The sequence below is a fragment of the Rhinoraja longicauda genome, chromosome 32, assembly GCF_053455715.1.
Source record: "Rhinoraja longicauda isolate Sanriku21f chromosome 32, sRhiLon1.1, whole genome shotgun sequence".
Classification (NCBI taxonomy): domain Eukaryota; kingdom Metazoa; phylum Chordata; class Chondrichthyes; order Rajiformes; family Arhynchobatidae; genus Rhinoraja; species Rhinoraja longicauda.
Window position 1 is genome coordinate 3,947,078 of NC_135984.1, and position 22,494 is coordinate 3,969,571.

Below are 22,494 nucleotides of genomic sequence, written 5' to 3' on the forward strand. Positions count from 1 at the left end.
GGGCCCTTTTCCTCCCCCGCCCCCTCTCCCCCAACTCTATCTTTCAGTCTGAAGAAGGGTACCCACCCTTCGGTTGGGTACCCTTCTTCAGACTGAAAGATAGAGTTGGGGGAGGGGGGGAGGATGGGGGGGGGGGGGGTGAGAGGCAAGGAAAGGGCCGGCGGCAGATGACCTCAGGAAGGGTGGAGTCCACAATGGCCCATTGTTGGCGGAGGAAGTGGTGTTAATAGGATAGCGGAGTCAGGGGGGTATGGGGAGAAGGCAGGAACGGGGTACTGATTGAGAATGATCAGCCATGATCACATTGAACGGCGGTGCTGGCTCGAAGGGCCGAATGGCCTACTCCTGCACCTATTGTCTATTGTCTATTGATGACCGGGATACTAGGATGCAAACGGTGGAACTGGTGGGAAGACTGGGATGGGAGCGTGGAATGCAGGAGTCACTTAAAATGAGAGAAATCATTGTACCTGCTGTGGGCTGTCAGCTGCCCACGTGAAATATGAGGTGCTGCTCCTCCAATTTGCGCCCGGCAATTTGTCATGAAAATCATATTATACAGGATCGCTCTTCCCACACCCGCGTTTACTCCTATCTTTTTAGTTTAGTTTAGTTTAGTTTAGTTTGGAGATACAGCGCGGAAACAGGCCCTTTCGGCCCACCGGGTCCGCGCCGACCAGCGATCCCCGCACACTAACGCTATCCTACACCCACCAGGGACAACATTTATTTTTACACTTACCAAGCCAATTAACCTACATACCCCCGCGACTTTGGAGTGTGGGAGGAAACCGGAGATCACGGAAGAAACGCACGCAGGTCACGGGGAGAACGTGCAAACTCCGTACAGACGGCGCCCGTAGCTGGGATTATCATATCATATATATACAGCCGGAAACAGGCCTTTTCGGCCCTCCAAGTCCGTGCCGCCCAGTGATCCCCGCACATTAACACTATCCTACACCCACTAGGGACAATTTTTACATTTACCCAGCCAATTAACCTACATACCTGTACGTCTCTGGAGTGTGGGAGGAAACCGAAGATCTCGGAGAAAACCCACGCAGGTCACGGGGAGAACGTACAAACTCCTTACAGTGCAGCACCCGTAGTCAGGATCGAACCTGAGTCTCCGGCGCTGCATTCGCTGTAAAGCAGCAACTCTACCGCTGCGCTACCGTGCCGCCCCATTGGCTGTACCTCGGTACACATGACAATAAACTCAACTAAACCACAGTCTCAGTCCTGGCTGACCTGTATTTTGTCCCAAATGTTCAAATCTGCAAGTTCCCTGTATGTTCTTTAATTCCTTCTGGTACATTTGCAACTCGCTGTCTGTCCGTCCTTCCCCAGCCCGCACTCTTTGCCAAATTGTGCCTTGGGTTTTTCAGCATTCCCTTTCCTTCCTCTCCCACTGCCAGCCGTGCCGTGCTCTCAGAGTCCTTCCCTTGGCCTGCCCCGCTCAGATCTCTGCCTCGTAGTCACCTTCCCTCCGATAACAGTAGATGGACCCAAAAAGCTGGAGTAGCTCAGCGGGTCAGGCAGCATCTCTGGAGGAGAGGAATGGGTGACGTTTCGGGTCGAGACCCTTCTTCAGACTCAGAGTAAGAGAGCGGGAGGAATCACAGAGGGGGGAGGGGCAGCGCGAGACGATGTTTTGCACATCTATTCTATTCTACATTTTCTTTGAACTACGTCCCCTTTGATTTCTCGTTTTCACACCTTACACTTCCATATCTCTGCCTCTCCCTCTCCCCTGATTCTCAGTCTGAAGAAGGGTCTCGACCCAAAACGTCACCTATTCCGTCTCTCCAGAGATGCTGCCTGACCCGCTGAGTTACTCCAGCACTCTGTGTCTATCAGTTCTCTTGAGACTTGCATGTCCTTCACCAATATTCTGATCACCTTTTTTGACTTAATACTAAATTACTTTTCGTTAAACACTTTACATCTTGCTATGTGATAGATTACATTTAGTTATCTATAAATGCAAGCTGCCGTTGTACAATTGCAGACATTAACGGCCAGTGGAATTCTCAGCTAAAGGAGAGGGCACCAGAACTGAACAAGAGTATTTCTCAGTCACGAACACACACATGCACATGAAACAAAGCACATGTGGAATACCGATATACGTGTACCAAATGATGTACGTAGCAGAACACTCTCAACACAACATCCCTGTACAATCTGAAGAAGGGTCTCGACCCAAAACGTCACCCATTCCTTCTCTCCAGGGGTTGCCAACTATCTCACTCCCAAACATGGGACAAGGTGGCGTCACCGCCCCGCGCCCCACGTGACCTCACCCAGCCAGCGGCCACGTGCTCCCGCTCCACCAATGGCGGCCGCCCGGACAGGGAGGCAGGTTGCTATGCAACCTCCATTAGGCGGCGCCCGGGCCTTCGGACCTAGACGGTCCGGAACTAAAATGTCGGAAACCTAGAGAGTCGGAACCTACAGCGTCCGGGAATACAGCGCCCCCGCCCCTCCCCCCCCCCCCCCCCCCCTCCCCCCAGGTCTAATACGGGACAAGTGCGGTCCCATACGGGACAAACCAATTTAGCCCAAAATACGGGATGTCCCGGCTAATACGGGACAGTTGGCAACCCTCCCTCTCTCCAGAGATGCTGCCTGTCCCGCTGAGTTACTCCAGCATTATTGTGTCTATGCCTGTACAAAAGCAACTCATAATAGACTTTGTGTATGCACATGCTCAAAACACACACGCAAGGCAAGAACATATATATGCATGATCACTGGTTAGTTATCAGATATAACCTGTTGCTGTATTTACGTTTACAGGATCAGAGTTAGGCTCTTCATCTCATTCATTCATGGTTAGTCTATCTTTCCCTCCCAACCCCATTCTCCTGTCTTCTCCCCATAACCTTTAACACCATTATTAATCTTGTCAATGTCTGCATTAAACATACCCAACAACTTGGCTTCCACAGCCGCCTGTGGCAATGAATTCCACAGATTCACCACCCTCTGGCTAATGAAACTCTTCCTCGTCTCCATTCTAAACGCACGCCCCTACATTCTGAGGCTGTGACCTGTGGTCCTCCTGCATTCCTAGGCCATGGACTGGTGCCGGCGAGAGTGCTTGGTGGAAGATGCGTTCTGCTTCCTTGCTCTTTGATGTGGCTTTTGTTTGCGTTAATTTAATCTGCTGGTTTCAATTCCTTCATCTAATGAAAATTTCAGTTGCTGCAACCACATGGGAGACATCTTAATGGCAAAGAAATTACAACATGCTGGACCCTGGGACATGTAGATTAATGCTGCCCGCAAGGCTCTGTCGTGCCTCATTGTTCAGATCCTTGTTAAACCATCCTTCTATCCTGTGGCACCAACAGCTGAACACTGTTCACTGCCAAGGAAGCACTCCCACGTCTGCACCAACACCTTCACACACACACAACCTCCTTCCTGACCGGCCCTTGCCTGGACTCAGGGAGCATGAGAACGGGCGCGCGACCTCGCATCACACCTGTACACGTCAGAGACGGACAGGTGGGGGAGACGGGAACAGTTCCTGCCACAGGGAAGCTCCAACAATCCACAGAGATCAAATATAAACACCCAGGCATCAGGAGTGTGAGGGAGAAGCATGTCAAAGCAATAGTTTCACACGCACGCTCACATGTGCACACGCACACACGCAGTGTACATACACACACACAAGCAGGTGTATACACACACATGCAGGTGTACACACACATGTACACACATGCAGGTGTACACACACATGCACACACACGCATGTGTACACACACACACGCAGGTGTACCCACACACACGCAGGTGTACCCACACACACGCAGGTGTACATACACACACGCAGGTGTACATACACACACGCAGGTGTACATACACACACAGGTGTACATACACACACGCAGGTGTACATACACACACAGGTGTACATACACACACAGGTGTACATACACACACGCAGGTGTACATACACACACACCACACACACACAGGTGTACTTACACACGCACACACGCAGGTGTACACACACACACGCAGGTGTACATACACACACACCACACACACACAGGTGTACTTACACACGCACACACGCAGGTGTACACACACACACGCAGGTGTACATAAGCGCACGTCCACATTGATTGTCACACAACCCACGCAGTTACGGCAGCGTTTTGCGTCTATCCCCGCCCTGTGGGTCAGTGCAGGGACTGAGGGCCACTCTGTGCATGCTGCCTTCATGACAGGGAGGAGTTCGTGCCCCACTCACGGACTGCAGTTAGTTCTCTCTCTCTCTCTCTCTCTCTCTCTCCCCCCCTCCTAACGTGGCGCTCATTATCTGCAGGTGGTACATGTGGACAGCACTAAGGAGGAGGAGGATGTACAGAAGATACCTCTGCAGACCCAGTATTACGACATGGCCGCTCCAGAATCATCACCATACTCAGAGAAATCGGTGAGACCCCCCACTCACTAACATCAATCATCTTCCATTTCCCAGCCCCCAAACAGGCTGGGTTGCAATCATGAGGTCATAAGTGATAGGAGCAGAATTAGGCCATTCGGCCCATCAAGTCTACTCCGCCATTCAATCGTGGCTGATCTATCTCTCTCCTTCCTAACCCCATTCTCCTGCCTTCTCCCCAGAACCCCCGACACCCGTACTAATCAAGATTCTATCTATCTCTGCCTTAAGAATATCCACTGACTTGGTCTCACAGCCCTCTGTGGCAAAGAATCCCACAGATTCACCGCCCTCTGACTAAAGAAATTCCTCATCTCCTTCCTAAAGGAACCTGAGGATTCCTTAGTCCGAAAGGATTAAGAATCCTTCACTGTAGATTTAGCCACATTATCCCCAGGGTACTCCAGGAATGAGTTATAAAAGACCATTCGGCCCGTCGAGTCTGTGCCATCTATTTGGTTGGGTTGTTTAGTTGGATTCATTCCTCTGCCCTCTAACCCACAACCCCGCAAACATTTGAACTTCATGTTTATCCAACATCTTTTCTCATCATCTTTTCAGGCAGCATAACTCAGCATGAAAAAATATATCCTCATGCCAACACTGTTTCGGTTTCCAAGTCCACAAGTCCCTGAAAGTGGCAGCACAAGTAGGTAGTGTATCTGCCTTCTTTGGTCAAGGCTTTGAGTGCAAGAGTCAGGAGGTCATGAAACTGCAGATGCTGGTTAAAATCGAAGGTAGACACAAAATGCTGGAGTAACTCAGCGGGTCAGGCAGCATCTCTGGGGAGAAGGAATGGGTGACGTTTCGGGTCGAGACCCTTCTTCAGACTGATGTCAGGGGAGGGCGCGGGAGTTTTTCAGTCAGAGAGTTGTAAATCTGTGGAATTCTCTGCCTCAGAGGGCAGTGGAGGCCAATTCTCTGAATGCATTCAAGAGAGAGCTAGATAGAGCTCTTAAGGATAGCGGAGTCAGGGGGTATGGGGAGAAGGCAGGAACGGGGTACTGATTGAGAATAATTAGCCATGATCACATTGAATGGCGGTGCTGGCTCGAAGGGCTGAATGGCCTACTCCTGCACCTATTGTCTATTGTCTCTCGAGATGCTGCCTGTCCCGCTGAATCACTCCAGCATTTTGTGTCTACTGCTCTGTCGGACTTTGATTGGGCCGCATTGGATGTGGAGGCTTTGGAAAGGATGCAGAGGAGATTTCCCAGGATGATGTCTGGAATTAGCAGCAAGGAGAGGGTGGACAGGCTTGGATTGCATTCTCTGGAATGCCGGAGGTTGAGGGGAGACCTGATAGAGGTATGTAAAGTTATGAGAGGCATAGACAGGGTAGACAGTCAGAACCTTTATCCCAGAGTGGAGATATCAAATGCTAGAAGGCATAGCTTTATGTAGAAGGGACAAAGTTCAAAGCAGATGTACGGGACAATTTTTTTTTTTGACACAGAGGATGGTGGACTAGTTTAGTTTAGAGATACAGCACGGAAACAGGCCCTTCGTCCCACCGAGTCCGCGCCGACCAGCGATCCCCGCAAACTAACACTATCCTACACACACCGGGGACAATTTGCAATCTTTACCGAAGCCAATTCACCGACAAACCCGCACGTCTTTGGAGTGTGGGAGGGAACCGGAACACCCGGACAAAACCCACGCAGGTCACGGGGCGAGCGTACAAACTCCGTACAGACGGCACCTGACAGTGGTCGGGATCGAACCCGGGGTCTCTGGCGCTGTAAGGCAGCAACTCTACCGCTGCGCCACTGTGCCGCCCCTCCAATGTAGAATGCCTGGTCATGGGGGCAGACGTGATAGTGGTGTTGAAGAGACTTGGATAGGTGCATGGATGGGCAGAGAGGGGAGGGGCGTGGGTCACGTGCGGGTGGGGAAGGGATGGCCTTGTCATGCAGCACAGACATCGTGGGCCAAAGGGCATGTTCCGCTGGTGTGCTGTTCTGGGTTTTGCAGGTTATGAGGTCTGAAGGTTATGAGGCTCCTCAGGCTCGAGCAATGGGCTCTCTTACCGCATTCATGATCTTCAATAGTCCCATCATTCCTTTTCTCCACCTTTCTACCTTTCCATCTCCATCTCCCTCTCCCCCGCCCCCACACGAAGCCCCTCACGCGGCCACTGCCGCCTCCAGCAGCTTCACGTTGCTTTCTGACGCCAATCAGTCACCATCATAGCGGCACCAGCTGGCTAATAATTCCACATCAATTATGTCAAACTGCTATTTTTCCTGCCAAACCATTTACCAGATTTATTGATAAATTCATGACAAGCTGTGACTTGGTCTCATTCTCAGACCGCAGCTCATTCATTTATCTTTCCCTTTCACTCATTCTCTCACTCTGTCTTACCTTCTTGCTGTTAACTGTTCGCCACCTCTCCCACTGCCTTGCCACTGCCTCTGCCTCACTCTGTTCCTCACTGTGTAATGACTGCACCCTCTGTTCCTGCCACTCACGCCCTGGCTCAGTGGTCCTCTCAGTTGCCCACTCTCTTTGTGCAAGTCTCTCACACTCTCACACACACACACACTCTCACACACACACACTCTCACACTCTCACAGACTCTCACACACTCTCACACACTCACACACACTCTCACAATCTCCCACACTCACACACACTCACACACACTCACACACACACACTCTCACACACACTCACACACACACTCACACACTCTCACACACACTCTCACAGACTCTCTCACACACACTCACACACACACTCTCACACACACTCTCACACACACTCTCATAATCTCCCACACACACTCTCACACACACACACACACTCTCACAATCCACACACACACATTCACACACTCACACACATTCACACACTCTCACACACTCTCACACACACACACACTCTCACACACACACACACACACTCTCACAATCTCCCACACACACACACTCTCACACACTCTCACACACTCACAAACTCTCACACACACTCTCACAATCTCCCACACACACACACACACTCACACTCTCACACACACTCTCACAATCTCCCACACACACACTCACACACATACACTCACACTCACACACTCTCACACTCACTATCTCACACTCACTATCTTACACACTCTCTCTCACACACTCACACTCTCACACACACTCACACTCTCACACACTCACACTCTCACACACTCTCTCACCCTCATGCTCTCTCACTCACACTTTCTCACTCCCTCTCTCACCGATCCTTGATAAACTCTGTGCAGTGCACAAGTGAGACGTAAGCCAGCGGTTTCGCTGTGAAACAAACCTTCAGAACCTGACGATGTCTTGATGCCGACCGCCAGTTACTGTTGATGTGTGTCGGGGTCAGGTGGTCCACGCCCAGACCTTCATGGGTCACGGCGAACAAGACATTTGGAAGTTTTTGACACAAGCTGATATTTCATTGCCTGCACCCAGTTAAAGTTCATCACAACCTCCGTTATTTCTTGCATGAGATGCTAATAATAATAATGAATAAGAAATTTAAAAAAAATAATCAATTACATTGGATGACTCTTAGAAGGGCATAATGGGATGAATATTGGGTAGTTGTAAGGGAGAGTATTGAAAGCAAAGATGAGAATTGTAGATGAGGGGTTCGAGTCGGTTAGCAATCACAGGTACGATGTTTGGGATATGGGTGTAGTTTAGAGATAAAGCGCGGAAATAGGCCCTTCGGCCCACCGAGTCCACACCGACCATCCCCACATATTAACACTATCCTACACACGCTAGGGACAATTTTACATTTACACCGAGCCAATTAGCCTACAAACCTGTACGTCTTTGGAGTGTGGGAGGAAACTGAAGATCTCAGAGAAAACCCACGCAGGTCACGGGGAGAACGTACAAACTCCGTACAGACGGCCGCCATTGGTGGAGCGGGAGCACGTGGCCGCTGGCTTGGTGAGGTCACGTGGGGCACGGGGCGGTGATGTCACCGTTTGTCCCTTATTCGGGAGTGAGGAAGTTGGCAACCCTACTAATACGGGACAAGGGCGGTCCCGTACGGGGACAAACTAATTCAGCCCAAAATACGGGATGTCCCGGCTAATACGGGACAGTTGGCGACCCTACTCTGGAGCGTCAGAGGTTGAGGGGAGACTTGGTAGAAGTATATCTACGTATTTCTATGTTTCTATATAAAATTAAGAGAGGCATAGATCGGGTTGACAGTCAGAGCCTTTGTCCCAGGGTGGGAATGTCCAACACCAGAGGAAATAGCTCGAGTAGAGAGGGGGAAAAGCATCGGTGAGAGGGGGAAAGTTTAATGGAGATGTGTCGGGCAGGGCTTTTACACTTAGAGTGGTGGGGGCCTGGAACGCATGGCCAGGGGTGGTGGTGGAGGCAGATTCAACACTGGCATTTAAGAGGCATTTAGATTGGCACATGGAACTGCAGGGAAGTGAAGGATATGGATCATGTACAGGCAGTTTAGCTTGGCACCCTGTTTGGCACGAACATTGTGACACTGTGTTCTATGTAAGAGGCAACAAGTCTCTCCCATTACAAAACACGAATCCACCTTGACAATCCTGTGCTGTACCAAGTTGCTTCGATGGGCCAAAGGGCCCGTTCCTGTGCTGTTCTGTATTCTGCGTTCACGACTACTTGTCTAAGCGTAGGGCCAGGACCGGGCAATGGAAAGCCCTCTCTCCGCAGTGCGTGACTATGATCCAGGCGGGTCCGCCTGTCAGGGTGCTGGGTGTAGGATCAACGCCAACTTCCAAAAGAGAGTTGGGTAGATGCTCTGGGGGAAGGGATTGGGGGGCAATGGGGAAATGGAAGGGAGACGAAAGCACAAAGAGTGTGTTGGCCAAATGGCCACGTTTGCTGCTTATTTCGACAAACTGAATAGTTACTTTGTTGATTTGCAGGTGCCGCTACATCCATCTTAACAAAAATATGTCGACAGGTTCATGCTAGAACGATTATTGGGTTGGAAGCTGATCAATTATTGATGTTACTAAGTGCTCACTGGATACTGAAGGAGGTGTAAAACTATACACAGTGACAGTGTGAGGAAAAAGTGAGACGTCAAAATATAACATTCTTAAAGGATTGGGCAGGCTTGGTGAAGGAAAAATGTTCCCGATGTTGGGGGAATCCAGAACCAGGGGTCACAGTTTAAGAATAAGGGGGTAGGCCATTTCGGACTGAAATGAGGAAAAACTTCTGCACCCAGAGAGTTGTGAATCTGTGGAACTCTCTGCCACAGAAGGCAGTGGGAGGCCGATTCACTGGATGTGTTCAAGAGAGAGTTAGATTAAGCTCTCAGGGCTAAAGGAATCAAGGGATATGGGGAGAAAGCAGGAACGGGGTACTGATTTTAGATGATCAGCCATGATCTTATTGAAAGGCAGTGTGGGCTCGAAGGGCCGAATGGCCTACTCCTGCATCTATGTTTCTATGTTTCTATTTTCCTGTGTTTCTAAGCCATAAATGGGGCTGTCACTTCTGAGCACAATAAAATGATGTCCAACATAATCACAGAAATATTAGTTATCAACAATAATTTTCCTTGAATGTGGCATCGCAGGTAGATGCGATAGTCAAAAAAGCTTTTGGCACTTTGGCCTTCATCAGTCAGAGCATTGAGTATAGAGGTTGGGAGGTCATGTTGGGGTTGGATATGACATTGGTGAGGCCGCATTCAGAGTATTGTGTTCAGTTCTGGGCGCCGTGTTACAAGAATGACGTTGCGAAGCTGGAAAGGGTACAGAGAAGATTTCCGAGGATGTTGCCAGGACTCGAGGGGGCTGAGCTATAGGGAGCGGTTGGGCAGGCTAGGGCTCCATTCCTTGGAGCGCAGGAGGATGAGGGGTGATCATATAGCAGTATACAGAATCGTGAGAGGAATAGATCAGGTAAATACACAGCGTTTCTTACCCAGAGCTGGGGAATCAAGAACCAGAGGACATGGGGGAAAAGATTTAATGGGAACCTGAGGGGTAACGTTTTTTCACACAAAGGGTGGTGGGTGTATGGAACGAGCTGCCAGAGGAGGTAGTTGAGGCAAGAACTATTGCCACGTTTAAGAAACATTTGGACAGGTACATGGATAGGACAGGTTTAGAGAGATACGGGCCAAATGTAAGCAAGTGGGACTAGTGTAGATGGGACATGTTGGTTGGTCGGCATGGGCAAGTTGGGCCGAAGGGCCAGTTTCCATACTGTATGGCCCGATGACTCGATAACATAATCACAGAAATATTAATGATCAGCTGAGTTACTCCAGCATTTTGTGTCTATCTTCGGTGTAAACCAGCATCTGCAGTTCCTTCCTGCGCATAGAATCTTACGCTTGAATAAGGTCACCCTCATTGTTCTAAACTCGAAGGAATATGGATCAAACTGCCCGTGGCCTCTCTTGATAGGACATCCCACACATCCCAGGAATCAGCCGAGAAACCGAGGGCGTCACGGTGGCGCAGCGGTAGAGTTGTTGCCTCACAGCGCCAGAGACCCATGTTCAATCCTGACCACGGGCGCTGTCTGTACGGAGTTTGTACGTTCTCCCGTGACTTGCGTGCTTTTTCTCCGAGATCTTTGGCTTCCTCCCACACTCCAAAGACGTACAAAGGTTTGCAGGTTAATTGGCTTGGTATAAATGTAAAATTGTCCCTCGTGTGTGTAGGGTCGTGTTAAATATGGTAGGGTAGATGATCGATGGTCGGCACGGACTCGGTGGGCCAAAGGGCCTGTTTCTGTGTCTCTCAACTAAACTAAACTAAATCTAATTTGGACTGCCCCCAATATGACAATATCCTCTTTTCAGGTAAGTGGAGCAGAACTGCAGGCAGTGCTTTGGTGAGTCCGCCACAAAAACCTTCTCTAATTTTAACAAAACCTCACCATTTTCCAGCTCCAATCCCTTGGCAACATAGGCCAAAATGCCGTTGGCCTTCTAAACAACAATAGACAATAAACAATAGGTGCAGGAGGAGGCCATTCGGCCCTTCGAGCCAGCACTCCCATTCAATGTGATCATGGCTGATCATTCACAATAAGTACCCCGTTCCTGCCTTCTCCCCATACCCCCTGCCTCCGCTATCCTTAAGAGCTCTATCTAGCTCTCTCTTGGATGCATTCAGAGAATTGGCCTCCACTGCCTTCTGAGGCAGAGAATTCCACAGATTCACAACTGACTGAAAAGGTTTTTCCTCATCACAGTTCTAAATGGCCTACCCCGTATTCTTAAACTGTGGCCCCTTGTTCCGGACTCCCCCAACATTGGGAACATGTTTCCTGCCTCTAACGTGTCCAACCCCTTAATAATCTTATACGTTTCGATAAGATCTCCTCTCATCTTTCTAAATTCCAGTGTATACAAGCCTAGTCGCTCCAGTCTTTCAACATGTGACAGTCCCACCATTCCGGGAATTAACCTAGTAAACCTACGCTGCACGCCCTCAATAGCAAGAATATCCTTCCTCAAATTTGGAGACTAAAACTGCACACAGTACTCCAGGTGCGGTCTCACTAGGGCCCTGTACAACTGCAGAAAGACCTCTTTGCTCCTATACTCAACTCCTCTTGTTATGAAGGCCAACATTCCATTGGCTGTTATGAAGGCCAACATTCCACTGGGTGGACCCATATGCTCGCTGAAGATGAAGGAGATCAAGGCAGTTAAGAGTGTTTCATTGTCATGCGAGACTAAGTGGACCCTTTGGGCCCAAACCTCTCCTGCATTTTTGCAGCACCCTCTCCTCTCCCCCTCCCCTCTCCCCCCTCCCCTTCCCCTCTCCCTCCTCCCTCCCCTTCCCCTCTCCCTCCTCCCTCCCCTCCCTCTTCCCCTCCCCCCCCATTCCATCTCCCTTATCCTCCCTCCCTAGGAGATAGATTTAAACTTTAAAATGTGAATAACTTTAAAAATGTAACACCGATTTCAATGAAACGTCTTCCATTAGCACCAAAGGGACGGCGGTGAGTAAGGTGGGCCTAAAATTACGCGCTATCGTGTACCGTTTTGGCTGTAGTTCAGGAACAAACAAACGAGAGTTTTAGTGCGCAGATGTCCCAGGTAGAATAATGAAATCCTTACTTGCGGCACCACGACACAATATGTAAACTACTTCACCTCCTTCTCAATATTAATCCCTGCACTAACCAGAGATTTAGTCGTCTATTTGTTTGCTGCATGTGGGAGCTTTCTGTGTGGCCCCTATTACTTGTGTGACTCATCTTTACTTGCAGAGAAGTTCTCACAATAATCTGTAGTTCACCAGGTTAACTACTTTTCTTTCCACGACAAGAATTACAGCCAAGCATTTTTCAATAGTTCAGTAGTTTCAATAGTGCTTCATTTTGGTCACAGATGCAACTGCACAGTGAAATTTAATTTTGCTTATATTTAGGGGTTGCCAACTATCTCACTTCCCAAGTACGGGACAAAGGGTGACGTCACCGCCCCGCGCCCCCACGCGACCTCACCCGGCCAGCGGCCACGTGCTCCCGCTCCACCAATGGCGGCCGCCATTGGTGGAGCGGGAGCACATGGGCCGCTGGCTGGGTGAGGTCGCGTGGGGGCGCAGGGCGGAGACGTCACCCTTTGTCCCTTATTCGGGAGTGAGGAAGTTGGCAACCCTACTAATACGGGACAAGGGCGGTCCCGTACGGGGCAAACCAATTTAGCCCAAAATACGGGATGTCCCGGCTAATACGGGACAGTTGGCGACCCTGCTTATATTGCACATGCAGGCGCTACCATTAGTGCCGCCATTATTCAAAGTCCGGTTCGGCCCGCGGGCTCGACGCACTGAAGCATCGCGGGGTTGGGCCATGAGTCGGATGTGCTGAACAGCACATGTGTGCAATAGACAATAGACAATAGGTGCAGGAGTAGGCCATTCGGCCCTTCGAGCCAGCACCGCCATTCAATGTGATCGTGGCCGATCATTCCCAATCAGTACCCCGTTCCTGCCCTCTCCCCATAACCCCTGACTCCGCTATCCTTAAGAGCTCCATCTAGCTCTCTCTTGAATGTATCCAGAGAATTGGCCTCCACTGCCTTCTGAGGCGGAGAATTCCACAGATTCACAAGAAAGGACAACAGTTGTCCTTCCCATTTCCAAAGGGTCAGCAATAATTTCATCATCTGACGAGCTTTCCAGAGAGTGTTTCTGTCAGCTGAGGGTATTGTTAACCTGCACCTCTGCCGGTTCTGCTTGTGCTAATTAATTAGTTTACTGTTTCTGAAATCTTTTAAAAATTCTGCGTCAATTCTATTCTTTAATTATTTTTTTCTCTATTACTGTCTCCTACCTCCTCTTGTTTCTTTCCTTGATCTCTCTCTCTCTCTCTCTCTCTCTCTCTCTCTCTCTCTCTCTACCTCTCTCCCTCCCCTCCCTCCCCCTCTCTCTCTCTCTATCTCTCCCTCCCGTTCTCTCCCCGTTTCCCGTCACTCTCGACTCTAGACTCCTGGTGCCAAGGACTGTGACATCCAATATGCTGAGCTGGACACCACTGCTCTGACCTCTTCACATCCCAGTCCACGGACCTCCATACACGCTGGTGGAGACCTGGTCGAGTACGCAACTATCCAGCCTAACTTACGTTAACGCATGCCTATGCAGGCCTTTCCCTCAGACCTTTGACCTCCAGGTACACTTCTGCACTCCCCCCCTCCCCCTCTCCCCTCGTCGTTCCTCTAAGTAATCTGATCACTCGTTGCATGCAATGCACGTGAGGGGAATGGCTCCATCACCAACTGACTTTGCTGCGCATGTTCCTGTTTTATGAGCAAAGCAGTTCCAATAATGATAATTCACACCCTTTATGCATCCGGTGTTGTCTGTGTGTGTGGATGTGTGCGTGGGCATGTGCGTGCATGCGTGTGTGTGTGCGCGTGTACTTACGTGTGGGTGTGCATGGGTGTGTGCGTGCGTGCACGTGTGTGCGTGCATGCGTGCGTGTGTTGGTGTGCGTGCACGTGTGTGCGTGCGCGCATGTGCATGCATGTGTGTGAGTGTGTGTGCGTGCATGCGTGCGTGTGTTGGTGTGCGTGCACGTGTGTGCGTGCGCGCGTGTGCGTGCGTGTGTGTGAGTGTGTGCTTGCGTGCGTGTGTGGGTGGGCGTGTGCGCGCGTGTGCGTACGTGTGTGCACGCATGTGTGTGTGCGTGTGTGTCTGTGTGTGTGCGTGCGTGCATGTGTGGGTGTGTGCGTGCGTGCATGCATGTGTGTGTGTGAGTGTGTGTGTAATGCATGTGGAACACTCTGCACTGGCTGCTGATCTAACCAGCTGCATGGTGCATGGCTTTCTGCAGAGTGAATCAAAGACATCTTAAAATTGTGCGTTGCGACATTGCCTAAATAATCCATATTCCTAGTTGCCCAGTCTTGATTCTAAATCACGGAGATGATCTGCCACAGTATAAACATAGAAAATAGGTGCAGGAGGAGGCCATTTGGCCCTTCGAGCCAGCACCACAAAGTATAGAAAGATTATCGTGGACCTATTTTGAAATATCATTGCATTCCCAGCAAAGTCTGGCTGGATTTATTCATGCAGAGGGCAAAGGAGACCTTGATTTCCCCAAAGGACATTTGCCCTCTAGGTTTCATGTACTCAGGCACTGTTCTCTTTCAGCGTGATGTATTCCACTGCATATTGGCAGATGTTATGCACTAAAATGCATGTGGACTATTAATACTCAACCTTGAGCATCCCTTCAATGTAGGGCTGCCAACTTCCTCACTCCCAAACAAGGGACAAAGGGTGACGTCACCGCCCCGCACCCCACGTGACCTCACCCAGCCAGCGGCCACGTGCTCCCGCTCCACCAATGGCGGCCGCCCTCTCCCTTTCTGAAGAAGGGTCTCGATCTGAAACGTCACCCATTCCTTCTCTCCCGAGATGCTGCCTGACCCGCTGAGTTACTCCAGCATTTTGTGTCTACCTTCGATTTGAACCAGCAACTGCAGTTATTTTCCTACACTGGATGACCTGAGGAGATGTTCCAGTGAAGAAGTAAGGTCCACATGGAAAATAACTGTCTTGCCCATGGAAAATGTTCTGCTTTTATATCAAGTGTAAGAAAATAACTGCAGATGCTGGTACAAATCGAAGGTATTTATTCACAAAATGCTGGAGGAACTCAGCAGGTCAGGCAGCATCTCAGGAGAGAAGGAATGGGCGACGTTTCGTGTCGAGACCCTTCTTCAGACTGATGTCAGGGTCACCCATTCAGGGTCACGTCACCCATTCCTTCTCTCCTGAGATGCTGCCTGACCTGCTGAGTTACTCCAGCATTTTGTGAATACATGCTTTTATATCAAAATCAGGACAAGGCAGCAGAAGTGGAATGCAGAACCTTGTAAACCTCAACCACATGATGAATGCTTTCTAAACAAAATCCCTTCCAAGTGTTATCTGCAAAGACATCTAACGGAAACTCGGTTTTCTTAACCTCAGAGCTGATCTGAACACTGCCCGACCTTTGACTTCCCATCTGTTCAGCCTACAAGGAAATGTCTTCTAAAATATACATGGTGGAGTTGTTAACTGGCACAAGAACAGATGCCAGGCCTGGATGACATGTTGTTGGATCATCATCAACTCCCGTATCCACTTAGTATAAGAAAATAACTGCAGATGCTGGTACAAATCGAAGGTATTTATTCACAAAATGCTGGAGTAACTCAGCGGGTCAGGCAGCATCTCGGGAGAGAAGGAATGGGTGACGTTTCGGGTCGAGACCCTTCTTCAGACTGAATCTTCAACTCCCGTATCCACTTAACTCTTCTTTGGAGTTTAGTTTGGTCTGGTTTAGTTTAGAGATACAGCGCGGAAACAGGCCCTTCAACCCACCGAGTCCGCGCCGACCAGCGATCCATGCACACTAACGCTATTCTACACACACTAGGGACCGTTTACAATTATACCGGAGCCAATTAACCTACAAACCTGTACGTCTTTGGAGTGTGGGAGGAAACCGGAGCACCCGGAGAAAACCCACGCGGGTCACTTATGAATTGATAAAGGCAGCAAGTTGTGAAACCACCTTGCTCACAAGTTGTGCCAGTGCTTCGTTGTCATTCACCATTGGCTTCTTCCACAAGTGGATGGTCGCTTGCGCCTAAGTTCATAAGTTCTAGGAGCAGAATTAGGCCATTTGCCCCATCTAGTCCACTCCAGCATTCAATCATTGCCGATCTATCTTTCCCTCTCAACCCCATTCACCTGCCTTCTCCCCATAACCCCTGACACCTGTGCTAATCAAGAATCTGTCAATCTCTGCCTTAAATACCCAATGACGGCCTCCACAGCCGTCTGTGGCAATGAATCCCACAGATCCACCACCCTCTGACTAAAGAAATTCCTCCTCATCTCAGTTCTAAAAGTGCGTCCTTTTATTCTGATGATGGCAATTTTACATAATCACTGGGTATGTCAGGGAACGGCTGGATATCGATGAGAAAGGGTGGCACAGTGACACAGCGGTACAGTTCCACCCTGACTACGGGCGCTGTCCGTACGGACTTTGTACGTTCTCCCCGTGGCCACGTGGGTTTTCTCTGGGTGCTCCAGTTTCCTCCTACACTCCAAAGACCAATGGGTTTGTAGGTTAATTGGCTTCTGTAAAGATTGTCAATTGTCCCCTGTGTGCAGGATAGTGTTAGTGCGTGTGGATCACTGGTCAGTGCCGACTCGGTGGGCCACAGGGCCTGCTTCTGCACAGTATCTCTGCATCCACAATATGTGGTGAGGAGGGAGGTTCATGATGAATGAAATACAAAGAAGGTTTGCTGGGGAACCGGCTGGATGCAGAGCACCAGTGACTGGAATCAGCCAGACTAAAGAGCCATAACTGGTACATCAAGGCCCACTGTAACACACTGGGTACAGTGTTGAATGTGTAGAAGGGAAAGTCTGTACAGCCTTCAGAACAAAGAGGAAGCCTTTGAATTGTGTGTTTTAACCAAGATCATAGTTGACAAATATGTTAAAAATGGTGAGTTGTAAGTAGCAATAAATGAAAGGAGACCAAGACTTGCAGTACATGTGGATTCTCACAAGACATCCACTAAGGTGCAACACAAGAGGTTAGGATGTAGGATTCTGGCTCTTTGAGAATTGGTTAATGAACAGCAAACAGCAGAAGTCAATGGTTTACATTCTGGTTAGTAGGTTGTAAAGTCAAGTGTTGCAAGAGGCAGTGATCAAGGCCACTATTTGCAATCTAGGTCAATAACCCAGAAGAAGGGTCTCGACCCGAAACGTCACCCATTCCTTCTCTCCTGAGATGCTGCCTGACCTGCTGAGTTGCTCCAGCATTTTGTGAGCAAAGTATTGACCTGTTTTGAATATCCTCAAAAAAACGTAGAAAATCTCTGAAGAGCATTCCTAAAAAACACCATCCCATGTTCAGATGGTGTCATCCAATTCAAGCAGAAACAGATTCTCGTCAATCATACGATCAAAGTTCTCGAGGATTTCCCATAAGAGTATCTAGTTCACTTGAGGAAGGATCTAAAGGTGCTGGCACAGGTGTGTGGTTTGGTTCCAGGGGTGAGAGATTCCAACTTCAAGATTAGATTGGAAACGGCAGGGGTTCCAATTGAGAGGATATTTGGTAGAGATTTACAAGAACATGAAGATAGACACAAAATGCTGGAGTAACTCAGCGGGACAGGCAGCATCTCTGGAGAGAAGGAATGGGTGATGTTTCGGGTCGGGACCCTTCTTCAGACCTGACTAAAAACGTCACCCATTCCTTCTCTCCAGCAAAGCTGCCTGTCCCGCTGAGTTACTCCAGCTTTTTGTGCCTATCTTCGGTTTAAACCAGCGTGTGCAGTTCCTTCCTGCACAGGGGTAAGGTGATACTGGGCCACCTTGACTAACGACAATACTTGCAGTATTGCAGTGATTCAAGATGGCTACCCATCCCTACGATAAGTCCGGAGCTCGGGACTTTTGTGCAGCTAACAATGAAGAAACGGTGAAATATTTGCACGTCAGGGTAATGACTGGTTGTAGTAGGGAATGTAAATCTACACAGAAGACTTTGGAGGCCAAGTCAATGGATATTTTTAAGTAATAGATAGATTCTTGATCAGTACTCCAGCATTTTGTGAATAAATACCTTCGATTTGTACCAGCATCTGCAGTTATTTTCTAATACTTTGCTCGATACTCGATGTATCGGGTTACTGCTGAATTAGGACAAAATGGATGCTGGATTAGCTGCTCAGTAGGAAAATAACTGCAGACGCCGGTTCAATTCGAAGGTAGACACAAAATGCTGGAGTAACTCAGCGGGTCAGGCAGCATCTCTGGAGAGACGGAATGGGTGACGTTTCGGGTCTGAAGGGTCTTGCCCCGAAACGTCACCCATTCCTTCTCTCCTGAGATGCTGCCTGACCCGCTGAGTTACTCCAGCATTTTGTAGTCTGCCCTGGAGGGGTGCTCAATGGTCAATAGACAATAGACAATAGGTGCAGGAGGAGGCCATTTGGCCCTTCGAGCCAGCACCGCTATTCAATGTGATCATGGCTGATCATTCTCAATCAGTACCCCGTTCCTGCCTTCTCCCCATACCCCCTGACTCCGCTATCCTTAAGAGCTCTATCTAGCTCTCTCTTGAATGCATTCAGAGAATTGGCCTCCACTGCCTTCTGAGGCAGTGGTCGGCATGGACTGGACGGGCTGAAGGGCCTGTGTCTCGCAATGTGTCTGTGGCCAAGGACGAAAAAGGATGTGTGGATCTTGCAGGAATACGGAGGCAATGAGTGTTAGAGGCTTGAACAGCTTGCTTTAGCTCTTGTTATTTTATCTGTTCTTATATTCTTACTTGCAATACAAAAGCCAAATGGCATGTAATAGTGATGGGGGAAAGCACTCAGCGAATGTGAAGATGTCTGAGGAGGAAATTAATCTTTTGCATCAGTTCAGAGATGATGGGGCAATGATTGTAATCTTCTCTGAAATGCATGCAGCAAAGAGAAATATTCTTTCTGGTGCATCTGTACCAATCAATCTTTCCCGAAGAATAATCAAAGGGGAATTATGCGCGTGTGTTCAGTTCTTCCCACATATTAACTGAATTTCATCCATCAGTAAGACAAAAAAGAAAAAAAAATCAGTCTCATTTCCATTGTGGCAGCAATCCCTCTCTGCAAATCTCCATAAACCAGAAGCAACTTAGTCATAGAGTCATAGAGTAACACAGCGTGGAAACAGGTCCTTCGGCCCAACTTGCCCACGCTGGCCAACATGCCCCAGCTACACTAGTCCCACCTGCCCGCGTTTGGTCCATATCCCTCCAAACTTGTCCTGTCATTGTACTCGTTCGTCTAACTTGTCCTAACATTGTACTCTTAAACTTTCCTCTACCTCCTCCGGCAGCTTGTTCAGTACACCCTTTGTGTGAAAACCCGTAGTCATAAATGGTAGGATGGTAAAATATACCGAGGCACTTCACAGGAGATTCTAAACCTGATAGTGAGCCACTTTCACGAGATCACATGAGATCATAATAGATAGGAGCAGAATTAAACCGAAGTTAGACACAAAATGCTGGAGTAACTCAGCGGGACAGACAGCATCTCTGGAGAAAAGCAATGGGTGAAGTTTCATTTTGGGTCGAGCCCCTTCTTCAGACATTTCAGAAGAAGAAGGGTCTCAACCCGAAAGGCCACCTATTCCTTTTCTCATGGAAAGACCTGAATTCATAATATCACAGAGTTCTCTTTCTTGTTCGGTTCAGAGTTCATGAGTTCAGAGGTTCTAGGAGCAGAATTAGGCCATTCGGCCCATCAAGTCTACTCTGCCATTCAATCACGGCTGATCTATCTCTCCCTCCTAACCCCATTCTCCTGCCTTTTCCCCATAACCTCTGACACCCGCACTAACGAACATTTGTGAGATGTGGGAGTGATCGACCAGGGTAGATGTTAAGGGTGGTTTTGAAGAGGGAGGTGAGTAGCTTTACAGGGGAGGTTCCAGAGCCGAGGAGTTTGGCATCAGGCTGAGGAGTGAGACCAACTCTAAATACATGTCTCTGTAGACCAACTGTAGGGGCCAGTAATTGTGGAGGAGACACAGAAAGACTGTAGAGCCAGAGGAAGTGAGAGAGCGGGGGAAAGGTGAGGCTGGGAGTCCCTGGTGAGTTGTTATTCAAATGAATCCCAATGTACAGCAGCCCGGTGGCAAAACGCAGCCCACCCCCATGTTCACCTGTTTCACCATCCAAGCAAATCTGTGTGTGCATTCAGCAATAAAGAACAGAACATTTACTCGCTGCAAACCATCTCCCAGGTTGCAGTAGCTGGTGGATGAGCAAATATACTGCTCTTACAATGTGTGAGTGTGTGAGAGAGAGTGTGAGAGTGAGAGTGCGAGTGAGTGTGAGTTCAGAGTGTGGGAGTGAGACAGTGTGAGAGTGTGGGAGAGCATGTGAGTGAGTAAGTGAGTGTGAGCGAGTGAATGAGTGGCTGATGTGTGCGTGCTTGCATGTGTGAGTGAGTGTGAGAGTGAGTGAGTGTAAGAGTGAGTGAGTGTGAGTGTGGGTGAGCATGTGAGTTAGTGACTGTGAGAGTGAGTGAGTGTGAGTGAGTGAGTGTGTGAGTGTGAGTGAGTGAGAGAGTGTGAGAGTAGGTGAGCATGTGAGTGTGAGTGAGTGCGAGTGAGTGCGTGTGAGTGTGTGTGAGTGAGTGAGTGCGAGTGAGTGAGTGAGTGTGTGTGAGTGTGTGAGAGTGAGTGTGCGAGTGAGTGCGTGTGAGTGTGTGTGAGTGTGAGTGAGTGAGTGCGAGTGAGTGAGAGTGTGAGTGAGTGTGCGAGTGAGTGCGTGTGAGTGAGTGTGAGAGTGAGTGTGCGTGAGTGAGTGAGTGTGAGTGCGTGTGTGTGAGTGCCTGTGTGTAAGTGAGTGTGAGTGCGTGCGTGTGTGAGTGAGTGTGTGACAGAGTGAGTGTGCGTGTGTGTGTGTGTGTGTGTGTGTGCGCGTGTGTGCAGCCCCGGCCATGCACAAGTGCATGTCCACCACAGTGCGCCCCAGTGTGAGTGGGGTTGGTGCCAGCCTCTCGTGTGGAGCAGAGGTGTCACGTGTGAGGTTGCAGCTGAGCCAGGGCCTGCGGCCTCCTCGGTCAGGGCCACCTGCGTGTTGTGTCTATGGATCTCTGCTGAGAAATGTTGAGGCAAAGCGCGGGGCAGAGGCAGCTTCTGAATTGTGTCCTGTCTTTACTTCCACAGTACAATGGGAATCGCTATGAAGAACTATCAGATGAGGATGAATACGTGAGCAGCCAGCACGGTTACCATGACGACTACTTGGAGCAGCTCCACCCTATTTATAATAAGTTATCGTACGGACGCCCGGACCCTTCCCGCCCCTCTGGTGCCGCCCACAGATGCCCCACGCCCGGTTCCCGTGCCCCCTACATCTACCCTAAAGAACAGTATGTGTGAATGAGTGTGACTGGGTCCAGCACTGAGCCCACTGTCCAGCAACAACACCCCCTCTCTCACACACCTGGGCTGGGAAGCCACTTAACCCTTGGTCAGCCCACGGGACCCACTCCTTCGCACACCCCCTACGTGCCACTCGAAGGGGGAACAGTTCTGCCACGCTGGTTTTAAAAGGGTTTTAACTCTGTTGTAGTATTCGTGTCACATGCAAACCTCTCCCGCCCAACGGCCTTGTTAAAGTCCTTCAACAGGCAGTGTCCACTTGTGATCGGCAACACTGCCTCAGGTCCACTGGCGGGGGATGTTGGGACAGGCATGGGGGGTGGGGGGGGGGGGCAAGTCGGGGCTTTGGTCAGGGTGGGGGTGGGGGGGGGGAGGGGGGAAATGTTGAAAGTTGTTAGTGCCGTTTGATATTGTTCTTGTGTAAGTGGCGGTGGGTATACAGTGCTGCTGCTGCTGCTGTCTTTGATCCAGTGGCTTCGATCTAACATCACATTCAGAAATATCTGCTGGTCAGCCAGGTATTCTGTTGTGTGTTGGGTCCCATCACTGCCCCCCCCCCCCCTCCCCCCCCCCCTTGACCAC

At 49.6% G+C, this 22,494-nt stretch overlaps 1 protein-coding gene across 4 annotated transcripts in view; it reads left to right on the plus strand.

Annotated features, from left to right (window-relative positions):
• nectin1b (nectin cell adhesion molecule 1b) overlaps positions 1–22,246 on the plus strand; it is a 370,202-nt gene extending 347,956 nt beyond the window's left edge. Inside the window, exons 8-10 of one of the 4 annotated variants that reach the window (XM_078426912.1) lie at positions 4,349–4,459; positions 13,921–14,107; positions 21,694–21,828. In XM_078426912.1, coding sequence (XP_078283038.1) covers positions 4,349–4,459; positions 13,921–14,064 — 255 coding nt within the window. In that variant the 3' untranslated portion in view covers positions 14,065–14,107; positions 21,694–21,828. Of the gene's footprint in view, positions 1–4,348; positions 4,460–13,920; positions 14,108–21,693 lie in introns of all 4 variants that reach the window. The other 3 variants (XM_078426910.1, XM_078426914.1, XM_078426913.1) reach the window with 3 other exon arrangements.
• The last annotated feature ends 248 nt before the right edge of the window (positions 22,247–22,494 follow it).